Here is a 17,159-nt window from a genome sequence, read left to right as displayed (position 1 = left end):
CCCCTCGGGTGTCCGAGTGGCATGGGGCAGACTGAGCTATCCGAGGGTCAGCACTGGACTGAGGATGGGCATGGTACACCTCCTCAGAAATGGGGCATGGAGCCAGGGGCAAGGCTAAGTCTGCGGCTCCTGGGGACGGCAGGAATCGCTGATCCGCCTTCCTTCTGCCCCTTGATAGGCTGGGGGTGGGCTGGGATGTGTGTGAAGGGGCAATATAGGATATTTGAGCATCAGAGAAGGAAGGACTGTCAGGCTGAGTAAAGACAGCACTACAATGAGGACTCTAAGGCTGATATTGCCCAGTCCTGGTCCCTGGCATAGATAGGAACTACACTTAAAATGGCTTTTGGTATTTGAGGCCCTTGTTCTTAGCCTTTATTGGCACGTTAACCACTCCTATTTTGATCTCTGGTCTTGATGGCCTTCACTTTTCACTTCTCTTGACTCTACATGCCTACTTCCCTCAGATTTCTGCATCTAGTATAGAGAATTTTGGTCAGTGTGAGAAAGCACTTCGTTAATTCTTTCAGCAAATGACCATCTTGAGAGAAACCAATAATACTTTGATTTTATTTTTGTCAATAATCTTCAGTCTGTCTAAGCACAAGTTAACACTGGCCTATCCTAAATTTCTTTTTTTTTTTAAACCCTTACTTTACATCTTAGAATCAGTACTGTGTATTGGTTCTAAGGAAGAAGAGTGTTAAGGACTAGGCAATGGGGGTTCAGTGACTTGTCCAGGGTCACACAGCTAGGAAATGTCTGAGGTTCTATTTGAACCCAGGACCTCCCATCTCTAGGCCTGGCTCTCCATCCACTGAGTCATTTAGATACTCCCCACCCCCTTTAATAAATTTCTTGTAAATTCATATATGCCCCTTTGCAGAATTCTGCTGCAAGGCTCAGTTGTGTGTCAGGATACTGTCCAGGAGGACTGGAGGTAAATGGAGCTCCCAGGATGGAATTTTTCCATCTCTTCTGGATGTAGTCCTTGGAAAAACTATTAAAGGCAATAACAGTAATGAGCTGAGCCCTGAGTTAGGAAATGAAAGAAATCCAGTCCATGATGTTGTCCAGCACCTTCAGTCATCTAGATTGGGGCTGGGAATCTGCAAGTTTCCCCAGAATGAGTTCTGAGCAGCCCTAAGAGAGAAATAAGCTCCAGCACGGTGCCCATCGGCTATTGACCACATCCTGAGGTTTTTTTAAGTCTCTTACTTTTTATACAAGTATCTAACTAGCTTGGCAGTCTGATTTTCAGGCTCACAATAGATTAGCAGCAACAAACTAGTGAGCGCAGGAGTGCCACTGGAAGCGGGAACCCCGGGCCACAGAAATGTGTTTTTAAAATATATGAAGCTACCTGCGACCCATTGCCGTCCTCCTGGGGAAATCACGGGATTCTGCACAAGGGCACGTCTGCATTGGTGTCCCTGAGGTTGGGTATAACATGTTCAAGAAAGCACCTTCATCAGCGTTTGGGGGAAATTGATGTTGTGACTTAATTGTGTTATCTGGGAAATGTACTTGATGTGGAAAACGTTGTTGCTCCCGCCACACTCACCAAAGGCGAGTACGCTTGAACAAAGGGTGGAAGGAGTCTTTAAAGAGGGGCTCCTCCCTCTTCTCTGCCGAGTCTTCTCCTCATCCTCACAGCCTTCTTCTTGGTTTGCAGCTCTGTCCCGGGCCTGGCTGAGGAAGCCTTGAGGAAGCAGCGAAAATGTCTGCTCACTACGGAGCTGTGAGAGGCCCCCCACGGAGATGCCCGCAGCCCTGCCCGGAAGTCCGTCCTAGAACCGCCCGGGGCTGTCGATGTGCTCAGCGCTCCGCTTCCCATCACAGACTCATAAAACGCCCTTCTGACTCCCCTTCTCCGCAAGAAAGCAAAAGTTCCCCACCCACCAGCACTGTCACCCACGTCGGCCCACCCACTCTCCTCCCGTGACGTGACTTCTGCCCTTTCCCGGGAGAGTCTCCATGTCCCCAGGCCAGGATGCTGGGCCTGTGGCTGGAGACGGGAGGGCTCTGGCGCCATCTGGCGGCTGTGCCCAGTCATGGCGTCCCGGAGCCCAGCGGGGCTTTATGGTACAAACCGAGTCTCACTCCCTTCTCCTTTCCTTCCTTCTTTCTTTTCCTTTCAAGCTTGCTTTTAATCTTGATGTTCTTGAGAGCCATTGACGTTTCCTAGGAAATAGCCGGAAACGGGAGGGCGCTGGGCGAGGGACCTGGGCCTGTAGTGTAGCCAGGCAGGCCAGGACGCCTAGTATGCAACTAGGAAAGGCGCGAGGAAAATTGTGGAAAGCCACCCCAATCACTGACTGGCTTGTTTCCCGCATCCTAACTCGGGGGGGGGGGGGGGGAGGGGGGGGGAGCCAACACGCCCGTGGAACAAGCACTAGCGGCGCTGAGCTGGCCAGCGTCTATCAGGAGAGCCGGTCCAGGCAGTTCTTGTACCTGTGGATGTTGCTTCAGGGGCGCTTATCCTTCTGACCAGAGCTCGGATAAAAGGAGCCACTGGAAGTCCTGGCAGGCGTGCACTCCCGCCTGACCCACCCGCCGCTGTGGTCTTGTCACCGAGTTCCCTTGGAGACTAGTGTGGTCCGTGGTGGCTGCTCTAGAGGCGGGCCGATGTTGGAGGGGCCCCAGACCGACCCTGAAGCCACAGGACAGGGACAGGGACCAGAACCATTGACTTCTGATCACGTTACCTGCAGGGGTTGCTGTGGGAGTCTCCCCGGGAGCTCTGGCTGTCTCAAACTCAGGGAAATAAGGAGACGCGGGCTGCCTCTCCAGGGGGACGATTATGCCACGAGTCACCGATGCCCTTTTGGGTTTAGGTTCCCTTTTAGAATGAGCTGAATGCAAACAGAGTTTGTCCACCGAGTCCTTGTTGGAGCACCTGCCATCTCCCAAAGCCTATCTAGAAAAAACTGCTGGTCCAGGAAGGAACTGACATTGCAGTGAGAAATGTGGCATTTATCAATAGCTTCCCTGAGGTTTCTTGGCATTCCCAGTCATTGTGCAGAGCAGTCTCGAGACGAAAACCTACTTCTCCATGCCTAACTGCACCCAGGATAGGTTTCCTAAGAGGATGGATGAGTCCGGCCTGGGCCTGGAGGGCCTGCTCACTTGGAAAACAAAGACCCTCTCAGCCTTCCCAGGATAATCCCGGGCACCGGCTGAGCCAGGACATGGGGAGGAAGGACTTGAAAATCTTAGTGAAACCGTGGCCAGCTCTCTGAAATTTGGGGTCATTGTGGATCCTGGGATCTATCACTAGAAGCTTCTTTTCAGCTGCTGCGCGAAAATATTCTCCGCGATGCCCATCTTTGGGACTGTCCAACGCTTGGACCGTTCAGCCCCCCGGAACATCAAAGGCTTTGGCTTCAAATGCCTGTTCTTCCACCGGCGTGCGCCTGGTAAACAGAGGGCCGCGTCTGGCAGGATGGGAGCTGTTTTCAGCTGCGTTAGTGGTTAAACCCCTTCCTGTACCGCATACTGCCTTTGTTTGGGGGAAACGTGACACTTCCCATGGACCACTTCTCCTTACCACTGCTCTGTAAGTGACCTCGAAAGACTCGTCTGTGGCTTTGCTGGGGGAACCACCATGGCTTAAGGAAAGATCTGCTCCCTGCTGTCAGGTTTGCTTAGAGCAGCGTTCTCAACCTCTCCGTTTGTAGCAATGAGAATACATAATGCGTATCAGGTATTGACATTCCGAATCATAACTGGAGCAAAATGACAGTTTTGAAGTAGCCACCAAAATAATGTTTTTATTTGGGGTCACCGCAACACGAGGAACTGTATTGCGGGGTCACGGCATTAGAGAGGTTCAGAACCACTGCTCTAGAGGGTTCCCCCAAGCGGGTGCCACACCTGGAATCTGGGGTTTAGCCTCTGGTAGGTTGAATTGGGCAAAACACTCCCATTCTCAGTGGTATTGGGATTAATCCCGGAAGCACCAGAACATTCAGTTTGGGCACAGACCACTGAGCTTTTAAAGTTCTTGAGATGTGTGAAGCAGACTACATTTTCTTTCCAGCAATCATAGAACAATCCAGCTGGCAGGGACCTTAGAGCTCATCTTGTCCAGTCCTTATAGTTTACAGATTAAGAAACTAAAGTCAGAGAGCTGATATGACTTGTTCTTAGGTCACACAAAAAGTTATACATATATCTATAATATACATATTACGACCCACATATTGATCTTACTAGAATAGCGTATTACCTAGGGCCTATTAAAACACAGGTGCAGGATAGCTGGGGAAAAAATCATCTCACCCTTGCATTTTCATTTTCTCAAATTCCTATTTGGCCAAGATAGGGCCTTTTAAAAGATTTATTTGAAAATTTATTTGAATTCCAGTTGAGAGATTTAACAATGGTGTCTTTAAGATTTTGCATCTCATTGCACAATACTTAAATATGGAGATAGCATTCACTAGTAAGCATTAGACCAGGCAGTTGAGTTTATAATGCCTTGCATATAGCAGGCACTTAATATTTATGGGAACTGTTAGGCAGGGAACAAGATTTCAACTGCCACCAAAACGTTTGGCATCCTTTCCCTCTTAATGTGTGCGTACTTTGAATAGCTTCTCCTTGTACCTCTAGCTCTTTTGGATGTGAATTCTGTGGCTGGTCATATATTAACAGAAGAGACTGGGAAGGAGAAAAGTCAGTGTCTTTTAGATATGATAAATGGGCACTATGTATTGTATATGGAGAGGAAGAAAGGACACTTATTTTGTAACTGAAGGTTCTATCTAGAATTTTAAGATTGTAGAAAAAATGGCACGAAGAGCAGAATATTTGCAAGTGAAAATAGGCTAGTAACATTTTTAAACACATAGCTTGATTTCTTGTCGGGGTACTAGGTTTACCTCCAAAATCTTTTCATCATATCCAAGTATCAATCCAAAATAACTGATTAACTTTTCAGTAGCAAGATGAAAACCCCATACAGAAGCTTTTAATTAATTTGAGTAATTAGAGCATGTTTTCATATTCAGAGGAAGAGAAGAGCTGGGGAAATAGTTTGTTTGATCATCATATTTTAGAAAGCTGTTCAGATTCTTGAGTTGGAAGAACACTTGGATGTAATTTACAGCAGAGATAATAGGCTGAGGTAGGCAAAAATGGCAGACAAGCTGCTTCAGCCATAAGATTCTCTACCCTGGTTATGTCATTTCCAGATGCCAACAGGCAGATCTGGCTTTTGCTTTTTGCTTATTAACCCATTAGATACAAAGATAATAATATGTGTACATCTTAACACATTTGCAAGAATCTAAAATGTAGAATAACCTGTATAATTTGAGGAAAACTACCTCTTTCTCCCCAGTTTGTTATTTCAGATTGTTCCTGAAGAATCCCTTGCAAAAGAATGTCCAGAATTTCACACATGAATTAGAAGGGATTTCAGAGGCCAGATAGTATAATTCTCCCTCATTTTACAGATGAGAAAGCTACAGTTCACAGAGGATAAGGTATTTGCCAAGATCACATGTGGTGTTAAAGGTCACACAAAAATAAGGACCATGACAATATACTTTAGAACCATATCCTCTGACTTCAAATCCAGTGTTCATTCTGTTGTATCATACTGTTTTCTAAGCTATCTACTCCAACTCATGCTTGAATAAGAATCCCTTTGAAAATAATTTCAACAAGTGGTCATCTAGCCTCTGCTCAAAGACCTTTCAATAAGAGGAATTCACCTGCTTCCCAAGACATCCCAATTCATTTTGGATAGCTCTAATATTTTTTCTTTCATCAAACTGGAATCTGCCTGTCTAGGACTAATACTCTTTCTTTTTTTTTTTCCATTTGAAAGATCTTTATTAATTGTCTCTTCTAAATTTTCTGTTTTCTATAGTGAACATCCATAGTTTCTTCAACTGATTCTTTGTCTCCCCTCCTCTCATTATTTTGATATCTTTCAGGGTCTGCTTCATCTTATCAGTGTGGCAAGTCCTAAAAAAAATATGTTACCTAGAACTTAACACAACCCATTTATAGTTTGACACAACATAGTGGGACTCTGATCTTCCTTGCTCTGGTACTTCTATTTTTTTTTAAAGCGACATCATTGTATCTAACTTCTTTTTTTAAAACTCAGTTTATTTCCAGTTTCAGATTCTCTCCCACCTTCCTTCTCAATCCTCTATCCATTGAGAAGGCAAGAAAAACAAAACCTACTATAAATATTTATACTCACATAAAACAAATTCCCACATGGGCCATATCCAAAAAAGAAAGAAAGAGAAAAAAGTAAGCTTCAATCTGTACTCTGAGTCCATGGGGGACAACATGTTTCTTCATGAGTTCATTACTTTTGTACTGTGTACATTGTTCTTCTGCCTCTGCTCACTTCACTTTGCATCAGTTCATATAAATCTTCCCAGGTTTTTCTGAAACTATCCCTGTCATCATTTCTTATAACTCAACAGTATTTCAGCACATTACATTGTAATTTGTTCAACCATTCTCCAATTGATGGGTATCTCCTCAGTTATAATTCTTTTCTACAAAAAGAGCTACTATAAGTATTTTTGTACAAGTAGACCCTTTCCTCCTATCTTTGATCCCTTTGGGATACAGACTTAATAGTGGTATTGCTGGGTCAAAGGATATGCACAGTTTGATGGCCTTTTGGGCCTGGTTCCAAATTGCTCTCCAGAGTGATTATATCAGTTCACAGCTCCACCAACAGTATAATAGTGTCTCAGTTTTTCCACATCCCCTCCAACATTTGCCATTTTCCTTTTTGGGGAACTTAGCCAGTCTGATAAGTGTTGCACTATGCTTCTTAAAAACCTGGACTTTTGAAAAAAGCAGCTTTATGCACTCTACTATTGAATTGTAGAAAACACATAATCTCCTAAAATATGAAGATTTTTTCCCTATAAACACTTCTATACTTCATACATTTTCTTTTGAGACCTATATATTTTAGTGTTTAATTGATCTTTTCTTTTTTGCATTATCACTATGTCCATTTCCTCTGTTTTCTCTCCTAGGGAAGACATTTTGTTTCTTTTGTTTAGGACATGGAAGAATTATACAGGGATGGGGATTATAATAGTTAGGACAAAGGATAAAAAGTTAATGAAACACTTAAATACAGAAAAAGAAATAGAAGGTCAGAAACAAACTCAAACAAGATAGTATCATAATTACTATGTTAATTCATTGTATACTTTTTAAAAAAGCCAATAGTTTCAAGTTAGAATTTTACATTTATCTCTTTTAAATTCCCTTTTACAAATAGAATTGGCCCATTGTTCTAAACGTTCTACAGAATTTTTGGAATTCTGTCATCCAGTGTACTAACTATTCTCCTAGCTGTGTCACCTGCACATTTGATAAGTACATATTGGCTGATTTGATATACCTACCATGTAAGTCATTGATAAGAATGTTAAGCAACATAGGTTCAAGGACAGATTGCTGAGACCTCAAAGTTGGCATCAAGTAATTCCTTACAATTCCTTGCTCAACCATTTCTGAATTTACTATGCTATCATCTGGACCACATTTCTCCATTTTGTTCATCAGCTCAGGATGAGGTACTTAGATAAATGGTTTTTATGAAATTGAGATTATTCATAAAATTTTCCTCTTAATATCCTTATTAAGAAAGAAAATGAGACTTGTCTGATATGACCTATTTCTTTTTCTCTCTCAGTACATATATTGTATTTTCACAAATACATGCAACAACAATTTTCAATATAGATTTTCTGAAATTGTAAGATCAAAATTGTCTCCCTCTTTCCCTTCCTTCCCCTCTCAGAGATGGTAAGCAATTTGATCTCAATTATATTTTTTCATGTTTTCATGCAAAATTTACTTCCATATTGGTCATTATTGTAAAAGAGTACACATATAAAATCAAAATTCCCCAAAGAAAAACAAATAAGCTGAAGTGAAAAATTGTATGCTTTGATCTGCATTTGACTCCAACAGTCCTTTTTTCTGGAGGTGGAGAGCATTCTTTGTCAGAAGTATGACTTGTTTCTTGAAGTTAGAGGCAGCTAGCTAGTGCAATAGATAGAATGCTGGGGCTGGAGTCAGGAAGACTTAGGTTTAAATTCAGCTTCAATTACTAGATGTATGACCTTGGGCAGGTCACTTAACCTCTATCTGCCTCAATTTCCTCAGCTTTAAAATGGACATAACAATAGTGCCTACCTGTTTGTGGGTGTTCTTCCCTCCTTCCCTTCCCTCTCTCCTCCCCTTCCTTTGTCTGTCCCTTCCCCCCTCCCTTTCTCCCTTCCCTTTCCTTCCCTCCCTTCTTTCCTAGTACTGCCTGCCCTTTAAAATGTTTAGAAAACCTCCCTTTTTTTATAACACATTCAAGAATTTTGCTAAGAATCAAAATCATATTTACAGTCCAATTTGAAATTTGAAGATTCTACCCTTTATTGAAACATAAGATAATTGTCCACATCCTATCTTGGTGCCTTACCCATTCACAATGTTCCAGAGATCACTTGAGAGTATCTCAGTAATCACAGCTGCCAGTTTTCAGTTGGCTGCAATCATATGTATCCCTGAGAAGTGATTCCTTTTGGGCTTGTTTCCCAAAGTCATTGAGGACAGCTGGGTGTACTCTTACTGGGTACTCTTACTGGTATCACTTATCTGGGTGTTCCACTATCCTGCTAAGTATTTTATCCTTTGCTACCAAACGATCTTTCTCCTTTTAGGAAAAAAGACTTAAATGGTTCACTCTTCTTTTTTCATCTATTATTGACCCATTGATCCTTTAAAAAAACCTTGACATTCTTTGTCAGCCCTGGGTCACTCTGAACCTTGTGCTGCTGCTAACTTTTTTTAGGACCTTGCTACTCTTGTAGTCATTCTTGTATTTGCCCTCAGTGCTGCCTTCCATGTCTTTTCTTTTTTATGAACTTGATGTAAACATTTCTATATATAAGGAAAATAAAAAGACCATATGTGAAACTGAATCTATTACATACAGGCTTCTTTTCAAAAGGATATATTTAGTTTAATGTAATTGTACCAATACTGCTTGTCAGTATCTCCCAAAATTCCTGTTCTTCTCTATGTATTTTAATGTGCTGATGATCTTTTCTTTTCTGCATCACTATTAACTAACCCCCATCCCTAGGCCCACCCCAACCTCTGTTCCCTTTCATAAGGAAGGCATTTAGTTCTTTTTGTTTGGGAGAGGGAAGACCTATACAAGAAGTGGATTGTAGGGGCAGCTGGGTGGCTCAGTAGATTGAGAAACAGAGCTAGAGACAGAAGGTCCTGGGTTCAAATATGACCTCCGACACTTCCCAGCTGTGTGACCCTGGGCAAGTCATTTAACCTCCATTGCCTAGCCTTGCCCTTTTCTGACTTGGAACCAATACATAGTATTGATTCCAACATGGAAGGTAAGGTTTTTAAAAAATAGGTGTATTGTAATAGGCAAAAGGGAAAAAAGTCAATGAAACAGCTACAGAAGAAAGAGGAAGATAGTTCAAAAATAGTTAAGCGGGATAGCATCATAATTACTATGTTAATTATATACTTACAAATTTTTAAGCTGTACATAATTGACATTTGTGGGTTTGTATGCATTCTCTTTTTTATTCTTCATACAGGGAAATGATCATGTTCATATGCTGTACAAGTTCACAGTTAAAAAAAATGTTTAAATCCATTCTGTGTAACCAATTAATTGTAGTCAGGTGAATCAAATTCACACATTGATGTTTCTGAAAACATGTCTCATTCTGCACCTCTGCTAGGAGATAGAGATAGGATTGATCATTACATTGTTAAGAGATCTGAAATCCTTAAAAAGTTGTCTGTCTTTCTATTTTTGTCATCATATAAATTGTTCTCCTGGTTTTGTTTGCTACACTTTGTATCAGCATCATTTGATACAAATCTTCTCAGGGTTCTCTGAATCCATCCTCTAATTGGTTCTTAGAGCACAATAACATTCCATTAAACAAATTTGATATTTGAAAAGAAATTTTAACTGCCTTTTTACCATCTAAATTGGTACAAGAGTTTCTTATGCTTCCATGTTGGTCTCCTTAGACAGCTCCTCCTTTTGTTCTTCTTCACAATCACAGTTAGAATTTCATTCATGAAAGCTTCTTATCCTATTTAGGTAGATTTCTTCTGGAGAACTGGTGCTTTCTTTGATCCCTTTCCCAAAATCTAAGACAAGTGTTTTAACTTGGTGGGGGAAGGGGGGTGGCAAGGAAAAAAGATTGCAGTCCATGAACTTTAAAAAAATATTTTCATACCTACATTTCAGTATAATTAGTTTCCTTTGTAATTCTGGACTTTTAAAGACATTCTGAGAAAGAGTCCATAGGTTTGACTAGACTACCAAAAGGGTCCCTTATCCAAAAAAGGTTAAGTCCTGCTCTTAGGTATCTATCAGACTATGGTGAGTTTTTTCTCCCTGATCATAAGCTGTAAGATAGTCACTTTTCCCTAAAGTTCTTATAATTTCTAATTCAGTCATCATCTTTATTTCTGCTGTAACTCCCTTGTTGATTCTTTTGTAGTTTGTATTTGTACAGCATCTAGTATATGGCTTGACTGGCTGTTGAGTCATAGAGTGGTATCTTGACTATCAATCTATTTAATGACTGGAATAAAGGGAGAAAGTTGAAATGAGTGCTTTAAAATGAGATTTATAGGTTTTTGTCATGTATGCTGTGCTCCCCATCTTAAAACATGCCTTAGCATTGGGCGGGGTGGGGGGCAGCAACTAGTTTAACCTTCATAAACAAAGGACACAATATTTTTATACCATCTTATTGAGAACACAAACAATTGGTTAGATAGCTCCATGCATTGCTTTTTGAACTTGTTTTAAATTCCCTCAGGTCCTTTTCTAAAGTTGTAGGTTATAAAGAACTACTTTTTTGGGGGGTGTGCAGGACTGATTTCTATAATATTTTTCTTTTGGGATGGCATCTCTATCCTTACCCTAATCCTTAATCTTTTCATATGGCCTAATTATTGGGTGAAAAATCAAGTAGAAAGGAAAAAAAATACTAAAGCTGCTCCTTGCATTCAAAGTTCTTGTCCCATGTATTTCTCAGTCTGACTTTGGGCCTGTATCCCTATCAATAATCTTGATGTCACCCCAAGGTCTTGCTATGAAGGAGCATGTTGTTGGATCTCACTTTGACAGATAAAAAACTCTAATGTGTATAAGCAAAAATCTTCTCAGAGCAAAACTATTAAGATACCATTTTCCATGGATTGGGGGGAGCTGCTCTTGAATGAAATGTCAGTGTGATACAATGCAAAGATCACTAGAATTGGTGTCAAGAGCCTTGCATTATGGTCAGAACTCTGCCACCAAATAGTTGGACCTCAGTTTCCTTATCTGTAAAATAAAGGAATAAGATTTAATGATATTCAAATTCTCTTCAAGCTTTAAATTTTTTTTACTTCCTGTTGGTCTGATTGCCCCTTGTTCAGCCTTTCCTAGGTCTTTTGAGATGCTGGGAATCTAGATCTCCCCAGGTGGAAGGATACCCATTTATTTATTAGAGCAACCTTCCCCTTCTCCTTATCCTTTTCTGTAATTTGAAACACTGGTTCTTGCATGATGGGAGTTGTGTTCCAACCCTGACTCTTCCATCCCTACAAAATCCTGACTGGTTGCCTCCTGAGAAACTTTGTGTGAGTGGCAGAACTTTTAAATTGCCATATAGATATAGAGCAGAGTGGAATTTCCTCTCCAGTGTCCTCAGTAGTGGAAGCCTCAAGAAAAGAGAACAGTTTATGAATCCTATTTCATGTTCCTTGTTGTTTTCTTTTTGTCTGAATTACTGTCATAACCGGATTTTCCCAGATTGACTTACTCCTTGTCTTTTTTTAAATCTTCAGCTCGATGTATTAGACTGTTATAAAAACTTACTACTTTATGTTTACTTTTTATATGTGTAAAGTTTGTAATAGCTCTCAAAGTGTAATTTATTGTTTTTTAAATCTCAAGTGCACCCTTCACTTTGTATTTACCACAAGTAGAATTTCTCTGTGATCTGTATTAGAAACACTGAGATGTATTTGTACACTGGAACAAGAGCTATAATTTGTGACTGCACTCCAAAATAAATCTTTTATGAAATGTTTACACTAGGATTTTCTAACATGTATGCTGACTAATTAAATGAAACTTCTTTCAGATCCATTTTCAAGTCTGTTGAGGCTTTTCTGATGAACAAGGTAAGGGTGATCAGAAATAGCAAAATCGTCTTTACTAGTTTTTATCAGGTACATGATATTTCATGGAAGCCAAGGCTGTTTTCTTGACCTATATCTCTGGGATATCCATCATATCCCAGAGGAAAGAGATTTGTTACTCCCCGTGGAATGGTGTAGCCTATCCCAGTGCCATTCCAGTAGCCACAAATGGCTACCACTCTTCCTTGGTAACGTCTACACCCTCACTTAAGCTTCTGACCTGCTGTGCTAATTTTATTCCTCTCCTGCATCATAAGGAAAGCAAGAAGAATTGAGCCCTCTGAATTATTTCATATGAGACCCCTGAGTGGGGAGAGGACGAGTAGGATATATTATATAATACATAAATATATACTATCATCATAACATCCCTTTAGAAAGTCATTAGAAATGCCAGTAAGTCTTGAAGCTGACTAGAAAAAAAGGCCTACTGTTGATTCTACAACGGCACACCGTTGTACTGGGTCATATTTCTCAACAGAACAAGTGGAAAGCCCAGCCTATAACATACACATCTCTGGTTCTGTTTCATGCCCCACCCTAGACTGGATCCTAAGCACTGGGCTCAGCCATTATCCTTTGGAGGGGAAGGGAGTCAAGAGGAAAAGGAGGAAACTGGGGATCTTCATCAGTATGTTAGATAGGAATGATCAGGATAAGAGTACCTGGGGAAAAGCTCTCTTTCTTTAAAAAAACTAAGTTTGGCACCCAGAGAAATTGGGGAAATACTGGAGCTATGTATGTAATGCCCTGTGAAGGGCAGCCAGAAAGGCCTAATCGTAGCTCTGTGCTAGGTTTCTCCTGGAAGGGCTCTGCTCCGTTCTCTTCCCTCTCTACCACTGACTCCATTAATGCTTTCAGTGAAAGCTGCTGCACAGAACCTTTAGGCTCCTTCTACGCGGAAACTCTTCATTAAAACGCTCATTTTCCCCTCCTTTTGCAATGTGACAATTGAGTCCATCTAGCTTTGCAGCCTTGGCAAAGTCATCCAGCCTCCTTTTTCTTATCAGCAAAGTGAGGTCATCGGTGTCTTCAGCCAGGCTGGGTGCTTGAACACCCTCCGGGCAGCCTCGTGATTTCATTCTTTTGTCATCTCTGACCCTCTGAACTTTAGCTCCTCCATCGTCCTGCACTTCACCCCACAGCCACCTTGGCTCCTGCACGTCCCTTTTCCCCAAGCACATGCCACTAAGTTGGATCGGCCTCAGCTCTAGCCTTTCCTTGCACACACTGCCACTGGGGCTGTCTTCCTTCCATTCCTTTCTCTCCTCCACCTGCCTGTGAGGGAGTATATAGTGTGCCACCCACCCTGGTCCGCGGCATGCCAGCTAACCAAAGTTCTGTTGAAGTGAAGGCCAACCCCAGTGTGTTAGGAAGGAAGGCATCTAGAGCTGAGAAGCTGAAACTAAATTCTGAGATTCAAACAAACAAGCCACGGAGCCCTTCAACTCCAAAAAAAGAAAAAGAAGGAAAAATAGACGCGTCGGCAAGGAAGAATGAAGGCGGCCACACGATGGAGAAGAGTCTGCGGGAGTCGCTCCTTGGCTCCCATAGCTCACTGCTGGGGCCTTTGTTGAGACAGTTCCCCTCTCTGGGAGTCCTTCCTAGCCCCAAATCTGTGCTCTTAGCCAGTGGCAGGGCGCCTCCTGGCCGTGGGTGAGGAGAGCTCCCAGCCCTGTAGCCGAGGTGTTGGGGGGCACGTCAGAGCAGACCCGGAGGCACCGGAATCCACCCAAGAGTTCTTCATTTTCCCCAGGAATCCGCACAGGGAGGAGATGAACCCACGGCGACCACAAGAGGGAACTCTTGTTCTTCGATGACTCCACAGTCGGGGTCACGCCGAGGAAAGAACCATTTTGGAGGGGAGCCAACTCCTTGCAGGGCAGCAGACCCCTGTAGACCCCTGTAGGGTGTGGCCCTTCCTAAAGGAAGGGAGAGCCAGAGCTGAATTGAGCGATCAGAATGAATAGGCCCCACAAAGCGTCCATTCACCTCGAAACGTGGGCCATTTAGGGGGCGAAGGGTAAGATCAGCCCTGATGCTGTCTGGTCAGAGCAAAGATAAGCAGCTCCCAGCACTCTTTGTGGTAACCCTATGCCAGGGAGTGCTTTACGGACCCAATTCTCAAGAAAATAGTTTCAAAGAATAGAGCCACAGAAATGTTTTAAAGTATTCTTAAAAACAAACAACCAACCGAAAAGCCAGCCTTCTTCCCCCACATTCATTTCAGGTCAACTTCTCTTTTGTCAGCCCTTCTCTCCTTAGCCAAGTGCTCCGTGTCCCTTTCCCTGATGACCACAAGGCTATTTGTAAATCATTTCCATCTTGTTTGGGTTTGAATTGTCGCGGAGTCGAGCCTTTGTCATCCAGCGGCCTCTGAGACAAAATTGTTATTATGGAATCAGTTTGTTGGCTAAGGTTTCCCCTTCCAACTTGGAGAACTGACTCACGGTCACGTGCCCTAACTAGCCAACTATGAGGTGCAATGAAAAAATGATAAGCCTTTTTTATACTTATTTGTGTCTCTACACACCTAATTGATTCTCTTCCTAAGTAGTTACGTCCAAAGGCAGACAGGCAACAAGCATTTGTTAAAAAGTGAATAGGGACAGCTGGGTGGCTCCGTGGATTGAGAGCCGAGCCTACAGCCGAGAGGTCCTGGGTTCAAGTGGGACCTCAGACCCTGGACACTTGTCCACCTAATCCCCATCGCCCAGCCCTCGCTGCTCTTCGGCCTTGGAGGCCGTTCACAGGATTGATTCTCAGACGGACGCTAAGGGTTTAAAAAACCAGTATACGAAGAGCCCTGGGCACACGCTTATCAGTAAAAAAAAGGAAAGTCCCATCAAGGAGCTTACACTTCCGGGGGAGAAGACACGCGAACACCATGGGTGGCTTCCCGAGCTGTTTGGTCACACGCCTTCTAGAACCTGCTATCATTTGGGATTTTTCTTGTGGTTGTTCTTAAAAAGATTTTTTCTTTTTGCGCACACGTGGGCCTGACCACTCGCCTGCCCAGGGCGGTGCCCGCGGTGTTCCAGTGTCGCATACTGTTCACGTGGGCTACTGCCTTCGGAAGGCTGGATCTACCATTTCCCCAGAACTGAGGTTGGGGCTAGGCAGCCTGCGGCGCTTGTGGTCCCTTAAGGGGCTCGTCTTACTCCTTAGGACTGACATTTACATGGACAATTTACGAAGCGCATCCCCTTTTAAGGGAATCGATTTCCTCTACGGAAAAACCGAAGTTACAAAGCAAAGTCTTCTGACTCCAAGTCTGCCACTCTTTTCCCAATATATCACAACTGTAATATTTTATAAATGTTTGTTGACTGGATATGCTGAGTAGCAGCTATTATGCCCTCTCTATTACCCTCAGTAGCACAAATAATAAATAACCAAACTTCTTTGGATTCAAGATCAAGTTTTTCTGACTCCAAATACAGTGTCCCTTTTGTTATTCCATGATGAAAAAGGTAGGCAAGAGTAACTTAAGGAGGACTGCAGCTGGGTGGCTCAGTGGATTGAGAGCCAGGTCCAGAGATGGGAGGTCCTGGGTTCAAATTTGACCTCAGAAACTTCCTAGCTGTGACCCTGGGCAAGTCACTTAACCCCCTGTTGCCTAGACTACTCTTATGTCTTAGAACCAAGCCACAGTATTGAATATATAAGATGGAAGGTACGGGTTTTAAAAGGGAAAAAAGAGTAACTTAAGGAGAAAGAAAAAATAGCAATAGGTAAACTTCCTGCTGTCCTTGCCTCTTGTGGCCCAACCCCCTATGTATCACTATTTTGTAGATTAACTAGAATTTATTAAGCACCTACTAGTGGCAGGCCCTGTGTGGATACAAGGAAAGCCAAAACATCCATCCTTGGCCTCAAGGTACTTTGCCCATTTTAGGTTGCCTTTGATGTTTGTGTTTTTAAATTAAATTTTATTTTATTTAAATCCATAATTCTACGTTCTCTCTCCCCCTCCTCCAATTGAGAAGGCAAGAAACACAAATGTGTTTGGTTACAAGTGTAGTCAAGTAAAGCATCCTCACTTTGGCTATGTTCCACGTATGAAACCATCTGCTTCCCAAGCCCATCACCTCTTAGAGGTGGGAAGAGTGTTTCTTCTTGAGTCCACTGGAATTGTGGTTGGTTATAGTGTTGATCAGAGTCAGTCAGTCGGTCAATAAACATTTATTAAGCTCCCACTATGTTCCAGGGTCTGTGCTAGGTGCTGTGGATGAAAATACAAATGAAAACAAGACCAACCTCTACCCTCAAAGATCTTACACTCTACTTGGTAAGAGCACCCAAAAGGAAGTAGAAAAGAGGGGAGGGAGCTGTGGAATCTTGGGCAAGTCCTTCTACTCCTGAACCTCATTTTCCTCATCTGTAAAATCAGCAAATAAAATGTCCTTTAAGGTCTCTACCAGCACTAAATCTGTGACTAGTTCCTGATGTATAACTTCAGAGCTAGTTTGAAGTTTTATCCAGCCTGGATGTAAACGTGAATCTAGTGCAAAGAAAGGGAGCAGCATACAGGGAACCTGGGTTTGAATCTCTCCAGTGCCTTTTACCACCTGTATGACCTCAGACAAGTCACTTAACCTCTCTAGGTCTCAGTTTCCTTATCTCAAAAATGAAAGGATGGACTAGTTGAATTTGTAACATCCTTTTCAGCTGTAAATCTATGGTTCTAAATAAAGGATGAATCATTGGTTGGAAAAAAAAAGTGGAAAGAGGTATTTGCCTGGGCAGGTAACAAGAAAAAAAAAAGAGTACCTGGAATTAAAAGATTAGAAGGCTTAGTCAGAGACCAGGGATGGAAAGATGGATGCATTGGAGAGGCCACTTTATAAAGCAATTGGTCACTTCTCTCCTCCCTGCCCCCTCCATTTAACACCAAACCAAACACCAGCACAATG

The 17,159-nt window shown here is 42.4% G+C and overlaps 1 protein-coding gene across 2 annotated transcripts in view; it reads left to right on the top strand.

Moving 5' to 3' along the window:
* EPB41L5 (erythrocyte membrane protein band 4.1 like 5) overlaps window positions 1-12,190 on the top strand; it is a 142,539-nt gene extending 130,349 nt beyond the window's left edge. For both annotated transcript variants that reach the window (XM_016433586.2, XM_007494052.3), the window contains exon 25: window positions 1,676-12,190. In XM_016433586.2, coding sequence (XP_016289072.1) covers window positions 1,676-1,745 — 70 coding nt within the window. In that variant the 3' untranslated portion in view covers window positions 1,746-12,190. The remainder of the gene's footprint in view (window positions 1-1,675) is intronic.
* The last annotated feature ends 4,969 nt before the right edge of the window (window positions 12,191-17,159 follow it).

Source organism: Monodelphis domestica, chromosome 4 (genome assembly GCF_027887165.1).
Source record: "Monodelphis domestica isolate mMonDom1 chromosome 4, mMonDom1.pri, whole genome shotgun sequence".
Lineage (NCBI taxonomy): Eukaryota > Metazoa > Chordata > Mammalia > Didelphimorphia > Didelphidae > Monodelphis > Monodelphis domestica.
This window is presented reverse-complemented; position numbering and strand designations above follow the sequence as displayed.